We start from the raw sequence: 18857 nt of genomic DNA on the forward strand, positions 1-18857 counted from the left end.
TTAGGAAAGCTTGTTGGGTAATTGTATGCCTTGGCATCGGCCTAGGAGGCAGCTTTTATTCAGTTGCCTGTGCATTGGCAGCTTTGTCCTCACTGTAAAGGAGGAGATGCAAATACCTAGTCTAGCCACATGCAGTGGTGCCTGCCTGGGAGGCTGAGGCAGGAAGACTGCATGCTTGAAGGCAGCCCAGGCAACACAGTTTATCTCCAACCAGCCTGGACTACATCATGATACCATGCTTCAGAAAGGCACAGTGAAACTAATGACTTTCTTAAAATACTTCTCTTGGTATTCAAATGTGTATACATTTTTATTTTGGGAGTGCAGTGTTTTAGAGGGTGGATGACATGTAACAGTTTCAAAATACATTTTTCCTTAGGTATACTTTCACTTTTCACAGCAAATAGTATACATACTGCACAATTACAAATTGTGGTAAGCTTTGACATATTTTGTGCTCCCAAAGTTTTGTTTTGCTTCTTTGTAATTTCTTCTCTGTCCTCAGCCCTCATTCCTAGTCAGTTCCTGATGTGCAGTCTGGTTGATTGTGGGTATCTAGTAAGTTTCAGCCTCAGTTATTTTGAGACTCAGTCATACTCTGTGTATAATTCTTGGCTTCTTATTGCTCAGTGATGTTGCATCGTATGAATAGGCCACCCTTCTTATAACACTCACTTGTTGGTGATCATCTATCACTGTATTTCAGTTAACCCTGAACTTAGATAACAAGCATCCATTATCTTGTAGTTTCCTGAGTTAGGAGTTTGGGAGAGAGAGACTCACTTGGTTAGCTATGTGTTGATAGCTTGATGCCTTTCACTGGACACTGCCTAAGTCTTGGGGCTGGGACCTTAGTCATTTCAAGTCCTCACATGGACTGACAGGTCCACTTCTAAGGTGTTTTAATTATATACCTCTTAGCCAGAGCCCAAGCTCTTCACCTAGGACCCTTCCCCCAACCCTCCCGAACCTCTCTTTTTGGTTTTTCAAGACAGGGTTTCTCTGTGTAACCTTGACTGCCCTGGACTCACTCTGTAGACCAGGCTGGCCTGGAACTCACAGAGCTCCACCTGTTTCTCCCTCCTGAGTGCTGGTATTCAAGATGTGTGTCACCACTGCTGTCTTCCTTCTTTGCAGGGCTGCATGAGTGTCCTAATGACATAGAGTGTATTACTCTCCAAATGTGACCTAAGACAAGGGCAAAGGGAACGGCAGTGCCTGCTGTGACCCAGTCCCAGAAGTCACACTGTCACTGTTGGGAAGAAGCAGCAGCTCCCACCCAAGGAAAGAATGAGGGTCTGCTTTTGAAGCAAGGATTGCCAAAGAACCTGTAGATGTTCTAGTGACGTAGGGCGGCCCTTTAGTCATAACTACTTGGGTGACCCAGAGGATTGGATTCTTATGATCCAGCCTGGGCATCAGATCTCAGGAAAGAGAAATAACTGTCTGGTGTGGTGGTGCACACCTCTAATCTCAGAACTTCGGAGACAGAAGCTGGCAGACCTCTGATTTGGAAACAGACCTGGTCTATATAATGAGTTCCAGGACATTGGAGCTGCTCAGTGAGACCCTGTCTCCAAAGAAAAAAAAATCTTTAAAAAAATCATGAACCTATTTTGATTAACACAGTGGGCTGTTATCTTTTTTTTTTCTTTTTCTTATTGGCTATTATTGATATAGTTGCTGGCTAAATGTATACACACACATAACACACACATATCTGTAGATAAACATTTGTGTATGTTGAAATGTGTCTGGAGGTAGTGTGGCTCATTTCAGGATGGCATGTGAATTTGTACTACATGCATAATGAAGGAGTTGTGTGCTAAGAGAAAAAAATACAAAAAAAATTTTATCAACATAACTGTTTATTTTAAATACTAAAATTTTTTTTTGCATACTACATTCCTTAAAAATTGACTATCATTAGAGAGCAAAACCTTCAAAACTTGGAGATAGTTTTCCACAGTTGATCACACCTCATGTCTCTCTCAGCATGTGTGAGTGGCAGTTGTGTTCCATACTTGTGTGTGTGTGTGTGTGTGTGTGTGTGTGTGTGTGTGTGTGTGTGTATGTTTCTTTAAAATTGCTGGGGTAGCACTTCTGAGCCTTTTGGCTAAAGTCAGGTAAAAATGCAACAGTTTTAAGTTGATTTTCCCTAATTTTTTTATTTTTTGAAATGTCATCTTTTATACATGAAGAAATTGCACTGAGTTGGTAAGAAGGCACACTCTGTCCATGTTTTGTCATTTTGAATTAGCATGTATGAAAACTGGTCTCTTGTGGCATAGAGCTCTCCAGGTCTTAACTATATGTTTGTGTCTTGTCGCTGAAGTAAAGGTAGCCCAGCATCCGTCTGCCCCCTTCCCAGCGCACCCTTACACGGTCTTTCCTCTTGTCAGCTATCCTCTCTCACCTCCACTGGAAATTGCTGATCTCTTTTCTATACCTATAGCTTTGTTTTTTTCCTAAACGTCACATAAATCACAGTCCACGAGGTGTTGTGAATAGGATTTATTTATTTAGCCAAGTGCACCGAGATTCATCTGTTTGTATGCATTAGGAGATGTTCCCTTTTATTACTGTCTTGATGTCTTTCCCCTTCATGGTGAAGGGCATTCGGGTTGTTTTCGGTTCAGCAGTTGTGAGTGCAGCTGCTGTAGAAACTTCCCTCTGGGTGTTTGTGTGAGCCCAAGGCTTTCTCCTGGGTAACTAGGAAGCAGTTGCTATTGGATTGAATTGCTAAGTGCCATCCAAATCCAGCTTGACCTTATAAGAAATGAGGATTTTTACGTGTGATAAGAATTGGAATGTCTGTGTACTCTGCTCCTCAACCAATAAAATATCAGTTATGAAAGAGTTAAAAAAAATGAGGATTTTTAAATCACAAATCTTATTTCCTAAGTCTGCTAGTTATGGATTCCTTTTTAGTGAGCTTTGGTAGACATTGTATTTGTTGTATTTAGGCTTATAATTAGTGCCTACCTACACACATGAGCCTGTCAATATCTACCTATGGTAAGGCCATACTCTGCCTCCTAGGTAGTCTTTATTTCCCTTCATTGCTTTGGCTAGATAGATGTGTTCGGATAAGTCTTCTTCCTTCAGACAAAGGAAAAGCAAAAGAGAACTTTTGAGCCTGCCACAAGAACATCATAGGCATGTCATTGAAATGAGTGCTGTGTCTAAGAGACAGCGGGCTGTTGAGAGCTACCTTCTTTACAGTGGCCACCTTTCAGCTTACAGCCTAGCGTCCCTTCCCTGTAAAACTGACTGGATGGCATGTGGTTCCCGGCACATGTGTTCTCAGGGAAGCAGCTACTAGTCAGATAACTGAGCTGACTGCATGTAGTCTTTCCACTGATGCTCTACCTGCTGTCACCTGCTGCTACGTGCCTTTGCTTTAGGGACACTTTTCCTGAGCAGTCATGTGGAAAAAGTTGCCTTGAGGGGCCTGCTCCCTTTCTATTTTCTGGTCACAGCCTTTGCTCTGCATTTGCCAATTTTATAATCTCTAAAAACCATGCTTCAGTTTTATTGATTTTTCTTTTTTTTTACCAATTTTCTATTTAGCTCCATTTTGATTTCTATAGTTTCTTTTCTTTTGTTTGTTAGGTTTAATAGGATACAAGAAAAAACACCATTTTTTTTCTGGAAGCAAATTAGGCAGATATGGTAGTATTTTAAAATAGAATTATTCATGAATTTTGTGTGTGTGTGTGTGGGGGCTGTTTGTGTATTGTTTCCCCGGCCTCTGTTCATCTTACTCTATTTCAAACCTAGAATTTGAAGTCATTCTGAAAATCCTGAAAGAGTTTCTGTAGTGATGCGGCAGTGTTGGGTACGGGCACCGTGGCACCTGGACAAAGCGCTGTTCTGAGGTAGAGCTTTGTTCTGCTCAAAGCTGTGCTTTGACCTACAGGACTGTGTAGTGCTGACTGGAACTCAATACATCCATTGTTTATGTTCCCAAGTCTTCCCAGTGGAAACTCTTGGCTGGGGTCAGGCAGTGCTGCTGCTAGTCTCAGCTGGCTTGGAGAAAGCGGAGCTTGCGTTGCTGTCGGGTTGTCTTCCAAAATCTGAAGAAGAATTAAAATTAGTTTTTTTTTTCTGTAGTGAAAAAAAAAGCCAAGTTATTTTAGGGGCTCATAGAATTGGCTTAAAACTGGCTTCAGTTTTGCTCATTACATTCATGGTTGTCAATGAGAAACAAGGTGTCACTGGAATTGGGTGTTGGTGTGGTGGTGTGGTATTTACATTTCATTCTCTCTAACATTCAATGTTATGTTTTACTTTCTAGATTCTGTTTGACCAAACTCAGAGATCAATTAAGGCCCAGCTTCAGAACTTTGTTAAAGAGTAAGTCAGCTGTAGTTAAAAGGTGGGGTGGGTGTGGGTGGGGGAATAACCAGTAGGGGCATAACTGGGGAAGGGTTGGCTGTGGAAGAGTTGGTTGGGGAAGGGTAGGATGGGGAAGGGTTGGCTGGGGCATGGCCCTGGATATGGCTAAAGATGCTGAAAGAAAATTATGGGTCTCAAATTTCTGAAAACACTGGCATGTTTGCTTTGTAAAATGTGTTTCATTTCTTCAGAGTCTATAAGGGAATCCGATTCACCTTGAGCATATAGGAGTCCAGAAAGTTTTCACAGTGCAAATAAAAATATAATTTAAAAGCCCCAAGGGTGGTTGAAATACTTAATGTATTTGAAGCTTGGTTGTCTAGTCTCAACGTGGTGTTTTCTTTGAAGAGAGTATATTGTAATAGATAAGAATTAGCCACAGAAATGAATATGTCGTTACCTGTGACACTTTGGAAGAGTTGCATCATGTTTACATATGAAATAAAATTGAACTAGAAGTAAAAAAAATGTAAGTTCAAACTTGACAAATTAAGGAAAACTTCTTTTCTACATTAGTAATCTAGTTTTTCTCCTACAGTTCCAGCTGAGAGTTTATGCAAGAATCAGGTTAATTCAGATATACTATTAAATAAGAGACATTATAATACATGAAGAGAGTCAAATATCATTAGCTGTTGCTGTGAGTAGTTAATTTTGGGTTTGGGGTTTTTCAGACTGCGGGTGGACCTCCTTCCCCCTCAGCCTTACGTGTTAAGCAAGGGCTCTGCAGAGATCTACAGGCCTAGCCCATAGGTTAGACTTTATCCTACAAAGATGTCACACAGCAGCTTTTACAAAGTGCTTCATAATGCTTTAACTCTTAGATATACACATACAAACATCCGGAATAATTCAAAAAATTATATAGTTTTTTTTAGATATATCTATTCTAATTGAAAACTGTTTGTCTTCAGCTCATTTTGTCAGCTTCTTAGTAGAAGCGGCAGAGAGGCATCACATGATAAGGATGCTGACATCCAGGGCTTCATCTTTTCAGACTGGTACAAGGCCTGCCTTCTGCCTTTGCTGGGCCCATGTGTGTGCATGTGTGCTTGAAGACTTTATTTTTATCCTTTATGTGTTTTGACTAATTCTCTCCCGCTCTATAGCCCAGGCTGGCCTGAACCAGTGGCACTCTTTCCTTAGCCTCCTAGAGTTATGATGTAGATGTGTTGCCCCTGAGGTGGGCTTCCGAGTATTGTTTCTTAAAATCAAAAATATGTTTTCAAATACCTCTCAGTTCCTTAGGATTTCTCTAGAAGGTAAATGAATTTTAATCTTTGGGGAAGGCCATTCAAATCTGTATGTCCCTGTAGGAAGTCTTCCATGCAGCAATGTTTAAAAACCAATATCATGGTTAAACCATGTGCATGTTTTGAATTTATCTGTAGAAAATTATCTTTTTGTTACATTAATTTTATCACTATTTCCATTTTGAATCATACAGATTTGCACAATGAACCATTAGCTCACTTTAAGAGGATTTGTATACACAAAATACTAGGTTCCATAAGCCAAAAATTAGAAATCTAAGATGTGCTGCCTCTAATGGTGATACCTTTAATCACTGTGTTTGAGAGACAGAAGCAGGAGGTTGGATCTCTGAGTTCAAGGCCAGCTTGGTCTACAGAGTACATTCTAGGACAGCGTGGACTATACAGAGAGACTCTATCTCAGAAAAGAAGGAAGTCTAAGATAGTCCAGATCTGAAACTTTTTGAGCTCTTAATCTTTGAGTTTTAGATTAAAGTACAAACTCAAAGTCTGTATAAACATTCCCAAGTCACAAAAGTCTCAGCTCTGAAGTTCCTTTGTCCAGGCTTCTCAGGTGAGTGACAGCAGGACCTTTGGAAGGATGTGTGCTTTAGCTGGGTTCGTGGTGCCTGCCAGTGTCTGACGGCACACAGGGGAAGTGGCGGTGCTTACATTCTAAGGTTAGCTTGAAAGTTTGATGAAATTTTTATTTTCTAGAGATCTTAGAAAATTCAAAGATGCCAAGAAACAATTCGAAAAAGTCAGTGAAGAAAAGGAAAATGCACTAGTAAAAAATGCCCAAGTTCAAAGAAACAAACAGCACGAGGTTGAAGAGGCTGCAAACATTCTCACAGCCACGCGGAAGTGCTTTCGGCACATCGCACTGGACTACGTCCTGCAGGTACCTTCTCCTCACGACTTCCAGCAGCGGTTTTCTGGAAGGCTCCTTGAGTGATTGTACTAGAATAAATAAAGTACGCCTTTTCTTTGATTTAGTAGTTTTTTGAAGTAGCTTAGGCTGGCCTTAAACGCACTGTGTAGCTTATGCTGATCTTCAATTCAGTATGTAGCCCACGGTGGCCTCAGACTCATTTTATAGTCCAGGGTAGCCTCAGACTCACTGTGTAGCCTGTACTAATCTCAACTTGATATCTATCTCCCTGTCTCAGTCTTTAGAGTGCTGAGCAGTTGGAATACATTTTACTTCCAGTGGGAAACATGACATGTTAGGGAACACTTTCACCTTGCCTATGCTTTTGATACACACACACACACACACACACACACACACACACACACACACACACACACACACACACACACACATGCTCTTGTGTAGATATATAGTTACCTTGGTTCTGATTTCTTTCTCCTCTCTATTGGGTTACAATATCTTACCTGTATTTTACCCTGTAGTTCTCCTGCTTCAGTTTGGTTGCTATTTGAGCACCAAGTTTAAATGGTGTTAACACGTGTGTCCTTTGCCAAGTTTTCAAAAACGTTCATTAGTGCTTCTAAACATCAACCCCAAAGCTTCTGAGGAGACCCACTGAGAAATGGTTTCCGCAGGAGGCTCTTGCTTTGCCTTCGAGCAGCACAGGAGGGCTTTGGTCGTTCTCAGGGTATCTGCCTCTCTGGCTGCTGAAGTTAGCGAGTCTCTGGAGTGCCTTGGCTGCTTTTGAAGATGAAATTCAGAGTCCCTTGGAAGGATGACTCCCTTTGGAGGCTGGAGACAGCACAGTGGCAGGGCTGTACTGGTTCCATTGACACCACTGGGGGAGACTCGTGTGGGATTGTCCTCTTCGTCCAGGCGCAGATGCAGGGTGGATACAGGAGCGGTTGCTAGAAGGTTCCTATTGAGTTGGAAGCCAAGGCCAAAACTCCACTGAAATTTTGTCATGAAGATCCCTAAGCCTAACATCTGAAGATGGTGATGACTTTACTATGTCTTTCTTCAGCTGCCAGTTAAAGCCCAGTGCCTGCCGTGAGTGCAGCCGGGACAGGCGCCTCCTAACTCCATAGCTGGCAGCGCTACAGAAAAAGTGAAAGTCGGACTTTTAAGAGATGCGAATAATAATAATTGTATTTATTTATTTGCTCTTTGTATGAGTGGTGTGTGTGAGAGAGAGAGAGAGGACAACTTTCAGGAACTTGTTCTGTTACCATGTCAGTCCCAGCGATTAAATTCAGGAGTGGATTCAGCACCTTCTCCCTCTGAGCCATCTTGTGGGCCTTCTGAGGCCATCTGTGGCCACACTTCGGATGATTTTCTTTGAGTGGATTCCTACAGCCGTTAAAGCTCATTCTACAGCCAAAGCTCTTGTTCAGTGAGTGATTGGTCCTGAGAACGTAGCTTTCCAAGGGACTCTGGGACATATGCAGAATGTAAGCACATGTATAGTATGTTTTTAATGTGTGGTACCGTTCAAAGCTTAGGTGTTTTACGGAATCTTCTTTATAAAGTAACAGTAGTTCCCTCAAGGATTGCTGACTTCATGATAATACATATGAAATGCAAATATTCGTGATTAAAATGATCTAAGCAGAACAATAGAAAGTTAATTTGAATTTTTTAGTATATTCCTGTTCAGTAAGTAAAAGGTTTTTATTTGTTAGTTTTTTTCTGAAGAAGTAATGCTCCCTCTGTCCCTCTTTAGGCTTCTAGAATGCTGTGGCCAGTGCCCTGGGTCCGCTGCTCACGTTCACGCCCCTTCCTACTGCAGTGAGCCTGCAGCCCTCCTGGGAGCTCCTCCAGCGGCTCACACAGCTCTGTGCTTTAGATGTTGGCCTGCACACTGTTTCTGTCTCCCTGAGATGACAAGCACCGTGGCTCCTCCCAGCTTCATTTTTTATACTTCCACCTTTGCTCATGTCTGTGTTGGGTCTCCCTATAGGCTGCTCTCTGCTCTGTTCTCTTCCTGATTCTCAGACATTTCCTTCATGTCCTTTGACAGAACTCGCTTTCTACAGAATTTCCTCACTGTCACGTGTCACAGACGGGCATACATCATTTTCCAAAATGGTGTCTGTCCATTTGTGTCACACACACACACACACACACACACACACACACACACACACACACACACACACACATGCACATATGGAGGCAGAAAGAGGGCGAACTTGGTTGCAATGGAGATGCCCATATATATCCCTATCTCTGTCTAACATCCATCCATCCATCTTTTTTGTTTTTGACACATACCTGGAGCTAGGATAGGTTGTCTAACTGGGATCTTGCTCTCTTTCCTTCTCCAGAGTGGAGATTTTAAGCATGTGCCGACATAACTGGCTTTTTGTCACCGGGGTCCTGGGGATTGAACTCAGGTCCTCATGCTTGCCTGCCACACACTCACAGCCTGAGTCCTGTATCCCTAGAATAGAATATGTCTCCAGCTTTTATCCAGTGGTTGGAAAGTAGGTAGTACATGAGTTTTGATTTGTTTAAAAGAGTGAATGATGTAATGCTATGGATTTTATGTGTAATGCTTTTTAGCTAAAATATCCATTATTTTCAAAGTTAAACATAGTAATTATGTATTTCCAGAGAGGTCATCTGACAGTACTAAGATGGCCTCTGCACTCACTCCCTTCTAACTATGAGTCTATGTAATATGTCTCATGGGAACTCTTAGATCTTTTTCTTTTTTCTTTTTTTTCTTTCTTTTTTTTTTTTTTTTTTTTTTTGCAAAAGTGGCAGTTTTAGAGAATAATAGGCAACAAATACCCAGAAGTGTAAAGCATTTCAGCTTCTGTGTGTATTTGAATTTATCCTTCTCCTTGAGTTTGAATTTTTATTTTCTTTAAATTTCCAAATAGAGAGGAAGAAACAGAAGGAGGGCAGAAGTCTGAGCAGCCGCTCTGCAGCCCGTGCTCAGCATGGGTGGGGGAGGGGTAAGGGGAGGCTCCCTGTGCTCCTCGGAGCTGAGCTCACATGCAAGAGAAACCCGCGGTAAGGAAAAGGGTTCCATTTAGATTTTGCTTGCTCTGTTCTTGTTTTTAAGACTGTTTAAAATTCCCTTATAAAGTAGACCAAGAGTTCAATGAAGAAGACATTTGGAAAATGTTCTATAATCTTTTGGCAATCTTAACGAATCGTGAAGAGCTTCTTTTGCATCATCATTTTATGTACATAAACTTTTATGAACAGATGAAATACTTGTTAGGAATTTCTCCAGTTACAGAAGATCCTGTCAAAGGCATTCCCTCCTACTCTAACTCACTGTGTAGCCAAGGATAACCTCGAACCCATATCTTCCTGCCTCTGTTCCCAAGTGCTGGGATTATAGGCATGCACCCTGACTCCTGGTTTAGGCAGTGCTGGGGGTCTAATCCAGGGCTCTGAGCTTCCACCCTACCTGAGAAACCTCACAATTTGCTGGCATTTTGATAAGTCAATCATAGTTCAAATACTTAAGTCTTTAACATATAGCATGCTGACTGTTCTGCTTTGGGGCTGGAACTCAGAAAAAGAGCTTCTACAGCTGGGGAAAAGGCAGAGGAAGAAAACACAGAATAAGTGCTAGGGAGGCAGAGGTAGGGGGATCTGTGTGAGTTCGAGGTATCCTGGTCTACAAAGTGAATTCCAGGACACCCAGGCTACATGGTGAAATCCTGTCTAAAGAAAGCAAACGAACAAGCAAAAGTAGTTATAAATGCCATCAGTAAGTAGGATATACTAGATAGCAAGTCAGGTGCTGGCTTAGATGTGGTCAGTTGAAGATCCAAGTGCTGAAGAATAGTCCTCAGCCATGAGGGCAGAGCCTCCAGACATGGAGCCTCCAGACAAAGGCACCTGTGGAACAGTGACGGGTGCTGTTGGGAACATTCAGGGATGAGTAACAGAAGACTAGGCTCCAGAGGGTGGCAGGGGCGTCTGCACAGTGACCCTGTGTGGCAAGAGGTTGAAGGATTTAAAACTAGACAGAATATGTCGTTGATACTTGAAAATCGCTCTGGCACCTGTGAGGAGAAGGGAAACAGGCAGTCCAGAGAAGACCGGGAAGTGGTGAATAGCAAGGGTTTGCACTGAGGCTGTGGTTGAACCTTGACCTTCAAGTAGAAGAGGAGGGTGGAGGAAGAGGACGTGTTGCAAACTCGGGTGTCAGAGCAACTCCATGAGGATGCTACCGTCTGAAGCGCCAGTGTTCTCACTGAGTGTGAGTGTGGCTGAGTGCTCATTGGTATGCTGCTCATAACTCCTTCAAGCCAGAAGGAAAACACCAGCTCTGTTTTCCTTTGTTTTGGGATCGCCAGGACTAGCATGTTTCAAATCTCGTATTCTGCATTCGTGTAATTCGTGAATGACTAACCAAGTGTATCTTCCCTCAGATTAATGTGCTTCAATCAAAAAGGAGATCAGAAATCCTGAAATCAGTAAGATATTAATGAATGCTGCTGTGACTGTGTGTCTTTGTGTGTAGTCCCTGTAGTATGTCACCCTGTCCTGGAGCTCTTGGCTCTTAGCTCCCATTTCTCTCTCCTATGCCATCTGCTTCAAGGTACAGCAGTTTGTGTCTGCTCTGCTAATCTATGGTCTGCTTCAGAAAGACAGACCTACTATGGGCTCTTCTCTCTGTTATTTCAATGTAATATTTCATGTGTGTCTAGATACCTAATACTTTTTGAAAGTAGCTGGAAGTGGCGGCGGGATTGTTTTGAACGTTATTAAATATGATTGCTACCTTGAATTTTCTCTTTAATTGTATTTGCTTTTGAAAGTGTCTTTATTTTATGTTTATGGGTATTTTGTCTGCGTGTACATCCACATCAGACAGTTGTGAGCTGCCATGTGGGTACTGGGAATTGAACTCAGGATCTTTAGAAGAGCAGAATTGTCATCTGTCTGGCCCCAAGTTTCTTTTTTAAAAATAGTTTTTAGTGTTTTGCACACATGTGTATGTACTATATGCCTGGTGCCCGCGGAGGTCAGAAGAGGGCATCAGATCCCCTGGAACTGAAGTTTTTCTGTTGGACTGTTCTGAGCTGCCAGGTGGGTGCTGGGAACTGAAGCCAAGTCCTCTGCAAAGTTGCTCTTAACTGCTGAGCCATGTCTCTAGCCCTTGCTTTTAGAAATTGTCTACAAAGTGTCCTTCAAAATCACTTGCTTCTCTGTGGCTGTATGTGGTGTTTAGGCATTTGGAATGTCTGTGTTTGAATTCTTCTGTCAGTCCTGTGGCTTGAAGAGGCCCAACTGATGTTTTTAGCCTGTTCTTTCTTCAAAGTCACTAAAATGTAAAGATTGCTGGGTTCTTCCCTGTTTTCCTTTGTACCATTTTTTAAAAGGTTAAGCTTATATGCTTTTTATTCTACTTTTTTATTTCATGTGTATTGGTGTTTTGCCTGCCAGGAGGGTGTTAGGAACTGAACCCCGGTCCTCCGGAAGAACAGCCAGTGCTCTTAACCATGGAGCCATCTCTCCATCCCTCTTTGGACCTTTTTGATCTGTGGTGACAGTGAGATTTTACTTGCTCTTTGACGAGGAAATGAGGAGGGCGTGCTGTGACATTGTGCCCTTTCCCATTTAGAACTGTCAGGGGATTTCTCTTAGTTCAGCCGGAGCAGTTTGGTTCCTAGTTGCTGTCCTTGCTGCTCAGGCCTTGTGTCCCCCTTGCTCTGCCCTAACACCGCGTGACTGTGGTGCCTCGAACTTGTTTTATAGTAGGTGGCACCTCTCCCCAGCCATATTTTCCAGACAGCCAGCAATGGAGACATTATGCCTTACCATGGCCTCTGTGGGCAGCTGGAACCCTGCCACTTGCACAGACAAGAAATAAAGGACGGCTGGTAAATACAGTGGGGTCTGCAGCCCTGTGGCCTGTGTCATATTTACTTACCGTGTCCTTGTACTGAGGACCTACCTGCCCATAAACAGATGATTGGGCTTGGCTGGGTTTAGTAAAATTTTATGTGTGAGCCCAGAAGAATGAATTTCATATACTTTTCACATTAATTTTTCTGTTTTAAAATTTTTACTTCATCATCTAAAAGGTTAAAAGTGGTTCTTTAGAAGGTTAAAAGCGATTCTTGGCTCATGAACCATCTATAAACAGATGTAAAATTTGCAGGTCCAAACTAGCTAGCCTTGAATATATTATAATTTATCATCCTTAATGGATATTTAAGAATTCTTTATGTTTTTCATATTAAAGACAACTCACTGTAGTGATCATTCTAATAAAAACCTGATCACTGCTTTATTTGCATTTTAGAGAAGATGCTACTTAAACAACATGCTTGAACTCAGCACGGCAGGATTGGCGCCCATCATTACTGAGCCGTCTTGCCTTCCCCAGTCAGTGTTAAATGTGGAAAAGGCTTTTAAAAAATACTACCAAATTTCAAGGCTTCCCAACTGTTTCCACCATTTCTCAACAGACTTTGCCAGCAGCGAGCACCAGAGCCCTGTCTCCCAGTGCTATGATAGGAAAAAGTGAGATTTCTTTGTTGAATTTGTGTTTTGTTAGTGAAGAGTTTGATCATTTCCCCATATACTTTCCTGGCTACACTGGGAGCCTTGATTTCTGTGCTGACATGTGGTGTCTTTTACAGACTCAGGTCACTGATTCTTCACCGTGTTTCCTGCTTCATCATTATTTCTTGATATGCTTAGTATGTATTTTGATGTGTACATATATTTTATATTTTACATAATTATTTCTTTTTTTTTTTATAATTTAGTGGTCTAAAAATCTTTCCCCACCATTGTATAACTATTACCATTTTCTCATACTATAGTAATTTTTATATAAGCAAGTTTTTATCATTGATTTTTGAATTTTATTTAACTGGTTTTATTTTGGAAAAAAAATTATTTTAGAGGATTCTTTGGTGTTAATAACTTTAGCCTACTTTAGTTTTCAGAATATTAAACAAATGTCTGTTCTTGCTAAAAATAAAACTGGTCTTAGGAGATTCTTTGCATACATTTAATTATATAATTTCTTCTCATGTAAAAATGTAACTAATAAAAAACAGGGGTTCCTTTTGTGGATTAATAAAATATAGCTGGGGACAAGCCTTCCTTCCTTCAGGCTGTCCTCTGACCACCACACTCCCCCAGACATCTGTGAATATGTACACACACAGCACATAAGGAAGCAAATAAATAGCTTTTGAACAAGAGAAAAGTCTATGTTGACCCCACTGGTGTATATTTTTTAGGAAAAAGAACAACTGAGAGTCCCTGCAGCTCACTGGGGACTGGGGACCCCAGCTGGCTGTGTTTGCTACTGTTGGAGACTCATTTTCTCTCTTCACTTCTTTTTTTGCTTAGGGAGGACCACTTAGACATTTCATAATGTACGTAAGGATTTCTACTAAGACAGTGACGCTACTGAGAATATTATTTAAATTACCTATGTAATTTTGATTTAGGTGTAAATGTGAGACCAGTAGGCATTTTTCTTAGAGACGTTGTATTATCTTTGTCTTTGCAAATATTTGTGAAGTCCTTAAGAAACTCAGTTTTAAGAAGGTTTGATGCTTTGGGTTCTTGTGGAGTGGTCTTCAGTACGGCATGGACTCAAGCTTTCTAAAGCCTTTTGCAGTAGATCTGAAGCCCCTCTCTCCCCTAGATGCTGTCCTTCATGTATGCGCATCTGGCCTTCTTCCATCAAGGGTATGACCTGTTCAGTGAGCTTGGGCCCTACATGAAAGATCTTGGAGCACAGGTAATTTCTTGAACTGGGTCTCTTGGTTCTGTACTGTTTGTTGGCATATTGGGAACTCTGGCTTCTCATTTACTTTATAAGGACTTTTGACACTGCAGTACATGTGGGTTGAATGTTGAACCAAAAATGAATTTAAAGGTAAAAATGCTTGTGTTAAATAGTGAACATGAGGCTCCTGAAGAAGAGGCCTAAACCAGGGCTTCTGTCAGGTGCAGCACACCTGAGTTCCTGGCGCTGGGGCGGGAGTGGGGCTGAGGCAGGCGGAGACACATGCTTCTTCTTTTTACAGCACAGATAGCAGGATTTAGTCCTTTACCTCTTAAACTTGAGTAACAGTCACTGTCCTTTTACTTAAGACTTTGCTCTCTTTTATTTTCAAAAAATTTATATTGACTACTTGGATAATGAAAGTCTAATATCTTAGGATTAAGACCATTTGGTGTTCATTACTAGTTCACAGAGACGTCTTTCTTTTTCCTTTTCTTTCCTTTTTTCTTTTGGTGGAACTGAGGCTCAGACCCAGGGCCTTGTACCTGGTATGCATGTGCCTTACCATAATGTGGCCTTATCCCTTCAGGCAGTGTTTTTTATTGAGTGATGAACCGCCTTACTTTAGATAAAGTAGGAGTCATCTGTTTTTCTTTCCCAGTATGATTTTATTTTTGAGGTGAGGGATAAATAAAAAGTAGAATTCAGGGAAATGGAGGAAAGGTAAGAGTGGAATGGGAATACCGTCCAGTGATCAAAGTGTGGGAGAGGGAGAAGGGACTGAGGTGGGATCCTGTGCAGCAGGGAAGAAAGGAAGAGAAAGACCCATCTTGTCTGCTGCAGGACAGTTCCTAGAAACTGCATTCTGTGCACATCTGTGCTTTCTCACTGCAAGGAAACCTGGGGAATGATAGCTTTGAGGCCAGAAGGTGATCTGGTAGAATTAGGTGCGGCTGTTTCTCACTGTCAGGGAAGAGAAGTAGATAATGGGATGAGCCAAGCTTTATATCCCAGGAGAGGGGCAGGGTGACGTGGAAACATGCAGCTAAGACTTGTGGTTCAGGCCTGATGACCCCCCTGTGGCCACTCTTTACTTTCTGTAGTGGTCTGTTTAGATATGGCCGATCAGGGTGATCTTAGTAGTTGAGTTAGTAGGCAATAATTCCAGAACCACGGGATTGATATTTTTTTATTTTACTTAATTTAACCTTCCAGAAACAGGGCCTTACTGGGTTGACCAGTCTGGTCTTAATTCCTGGGCTCAAGAAAGCTTACAACCCGCCACCCCCCAAGCTGTCTTTTATTTACTTGGCCACTTACTTAGTCTACCTTTTAGATTTGATTTGATTATAACATAGGGAAGGCACGTTGGAAACATGGTATGTGGCTAGTGATGGGATGCAGCAGTTGATGCGACCTTGTGACCTTGTGACCTTTGCCCTGTTTAGTGTAGCTACATTGCCTTTTGATATTGGTGAGAAGGGGAAGAAGTCACTTTTTTTTATGTGTGTGCTTTGTTTGTTTTTACCTTGTCTGCAGCTACCAGCATCTTCTAAGTAGGTCACCAGGCACTTGAGGTTCGAGTCCTTGTCCTTCAAGGATAGAACATACACTGTTGCAATGCTTAAGAAGAGGCCTCCTTCTTGGAAGACTTTCCCCTAAGATACAGACTTTCTCAAAAAAGTTAATCTAGAAAACTGTGAACTTCTACCTGAATGTTTAGCTACAAATGCTGTTTTAGGTTGACTTTAATCAAGTGATTTATGCTTATCTATAAAATGCCTTGGACTTTATAAAATCCCTTGGGGTTTTTTTGTTTTTTTGTTTTTTGTTTTTTGTTTTTTGTTTTTTTAATTTTAAGTCTGTAATTTTCTTCTTTCCTTTAGTTGGATCGACTGGTTGTGGATGCAGCAAAGGAGAAAAGAGAGATGGAGCAAAAACATTCTACGATCCAGCAGAAGGTACAGGAGATCACAGGGATGTTAGTGTGTGCAAGCCAGCGTGTTACCCAGACCCCTTCTGTGGCTTGCTGCAGTAAATCCTTTTTGTGAGCAGAGAAGTGTTTTAGATGTTAACGTGTGCATTTCATTATCTCTTCAGATCAAAACATTTGCAGGCCATGGTCTTGAACCAGTTTATAAAACATTAAACCTGTCAGGTGCTTAACTAAAGGTTGCACCATTAAAGTTTTAAATATTATTTATGGTTTCATTTAGTTTACTAACAACCTTCTGCCAAAGTGTGTGTGCATGTGTGCGTGTGAGTGAACAAGAGACATACAGAGAATGTGTGCATATCCCTTCTCCTTCCTCTCTCTTTCTTCTTCCCTCCCTCTGTCTCTCTCTTTGACACCTGCTGTAGCAACTCCAGGGCTGCTCAGCATCTCCTTTTGAATTCCCATTGCTTGTTGAATTGCCTAAGTCTAGTTTAACTATTTTTTGACAATTTTTTAAAAGATTTATTTATTTGTTATATATGAGTACACTGTATCTGTCTTCAGACACACCAGAGGAGGGCATCAGATGTCATTACAGATGGTTGTGAGCCACCGTATGGCCGATGGGAATTGAACTCAGGACCTCTGGAAGAGCAGTCAGTGCTCTTAACTGCTGAGCCATCTCTCCAGCCCCAATGAATGTTTTTAAAATGAGAATTCAATAGTAAATTTATATTCATTTTTTCATGCAGGAGTTGAGTTTGTATGTCCCGAGCATAGCCTAATAGGTTTTATCTTTAGATAGTCTGAGATGTAACCGGAGCATAAAAGGCACATTAGAGATTAAATACAGTCATAGAAAACTCCTGCATGCTGTGAAAATCCAGCATTATTCCTCTTGATAATAAGGAATCCAGGCATCTTTGATTACAGATTACTCAGATTCGATCTGACATAGAAGATTTGAAGCAAAATGAGTTGCAAGTGTAAGAAAACCACAATTAATAATTAATTATTCATGCTCCAAGAGAAATAGCATTTGGAAAAGGAAGAGTTTTTTTCTTAGACCATCTTTAAATCAGTTACTTTTAGTTATTATAGGATGAAGCCAATGCCATGTTTTCTTTTGTTTAAAGATTGTGGTGGCATGCCCTTAATCCCAGCTCTCAGGAGGCAGAGGCAGGCAGGTACATGAGTTGGAGTCCAGCCTCGTCTACAGAGGGCATTCCAGGACATGCAGGGCTACACAGAGAGATCCTGTCTCAAACAAACAAAGACATGCTCTTTCTGTATCACCCAGTCTAGCTTCAAGTTCGTGGCCCTTCCACTCCTGCCTCCTGTGTGCCTCAGATCACCTGTGCGTACCACCACCGAACTTCAGGTCTTCATGACTCGTTTTCTCCTGCTGTCCCTCCCTCTTCCCAGGAGTCCTGCTTTGTGTCCCAGACAGGCCTTGGACTCATGATCTATCTGCCACAGCCTATTGAGTTCTGGGGTTACAGCTGTGACCACCTTGCCTGGCTCCTTGTGTTTAGGGTGTACAACATGGAATTTTGATGAATAGCTTGTTTTAATGGTATTACTGTCAAATGATAAAAGTTGATTCAATAATTTTTTAGTAAAATGACAAATTATGCTTAAAGAAACATGTGATTGTTGGTTAAATCTGAGATTATTTAACTTTAAACAACACACAACTATTTTCCTTTAAGAAAATGATGCTGTTTTTACTCATTGTGAATACTTTCTCTGCCCCTAAATGCTGACACAGGCTGCATTACAGGTAAAAAAAAAAAAAAAAATTAGTCAACTAAAATTTAAGGGAAGGCATTTCTGATACATGTTTTAAGGTGCTATTGTGAGCACCTTGTGTCCTGCCCTGCCTTGGCACATCTTTAGATAGATGTGCGCACTAATGGAGTCGAGCTGCGCTACCAGAGTGTGTGTGTGCTGAGTGTGTCAAGGATGCTGTGGGCAGCACTGAGTGTTGTCCTCACTTCGGTGCTGTGGACACAGACATCTCACTGGTTTAAGTTCACGCACGAAGTGAATCGTGTCTGTCCCTGTTCGTGAAATGTCTATTTGCTTTTCTTCCTTCTTACTGCCAGGCTTCCTAGTTGATGGTCAAGTTCTTCATATATTGTAGGCACCTGTGGTTTAGATTTTCATGGTTTTCAGCCCTCTGTCCTGTGCTTTTGTTTCTTGCTTAGCAGTTCCCAACACAAGGCCATGACTACTTCTCTCACGTGGATTTGATTTTCACATTTATGTCTTTGCTGGAGACTGAGCTCAGGTGTCATGTCTGACAGGCAGGCGTTTGCCACTGAGCTGAGTCCCCGGCCTTTGCATTCAGCCCTCTAAATCATGTATAAGTGGCATGTGGGTTCCTGTGTGGTAATGAGTAGAGATCTGCTTTCCTCCTGCGACGTGGTGTTGATCTTTAAGTTACTACAGCCCCTTCCTCTGATGCTGTGTGACACCTTCTGCCCCAGGCTCTTTCCAGGATGTGCCCTCCACCCCACTGTCATCTTGCCCTAATTATCCCAACACATTGTTGCCTAATCGTCCTGGCATTCCAGCTTCACACGCCTGGGAAGCAAAGCT

The 18857-nt window shown here is 41.7% G+C and overlaps 1 protein-coding gene across 3 annotated transcripts in view; it reads left to right on the forward strand.

The window, feature by feature from the left end:
- ACAP2 (ArfGAP with coiled-coil, ankyrin repeat and PH domains 2) overlaps positions 1–18857 on the forward strand; it is a gene marked incomplete at its 3' end in the record, with an annotated part of 105360 nt that overhangs the window by 49698 nt on the left and 36805 nt on the right. For all 3 annotated transcript variants that reach the window (XM_080918656.1, XM_080918658.1, XM_080918657.1), the window contains exons 5-9: positions 4301–4359; positions 6372–6555; positions 10989–11033; positions 14234–14329; positions 16204–16278. In XM_080918656.1, coding sequence (XP_080774782.1) covers positions 4301–4359; positions 6372–6555; positions 10989–11033; positions 14234–14329; positions 16204–16278 — 459 coding nt within the window. The remainder of the gene's footprint in view (positions 1–4300; positions 4360–6371; positions 6556–10988; positions 11034–14233; positions 14330–16203; positions 16279–18857) is intronic.

Source organism: Micromys minutus, assembly GCF_963924665.1.
Source record: "Micromys minutus genome assembly, chromosome: 7".
Classification (NCBI taxonomy): Eukaryota; Metazoa; Chordata; class Mammalia; order Rodentia; family Muridae; genus Micromys; species Micromys minutus.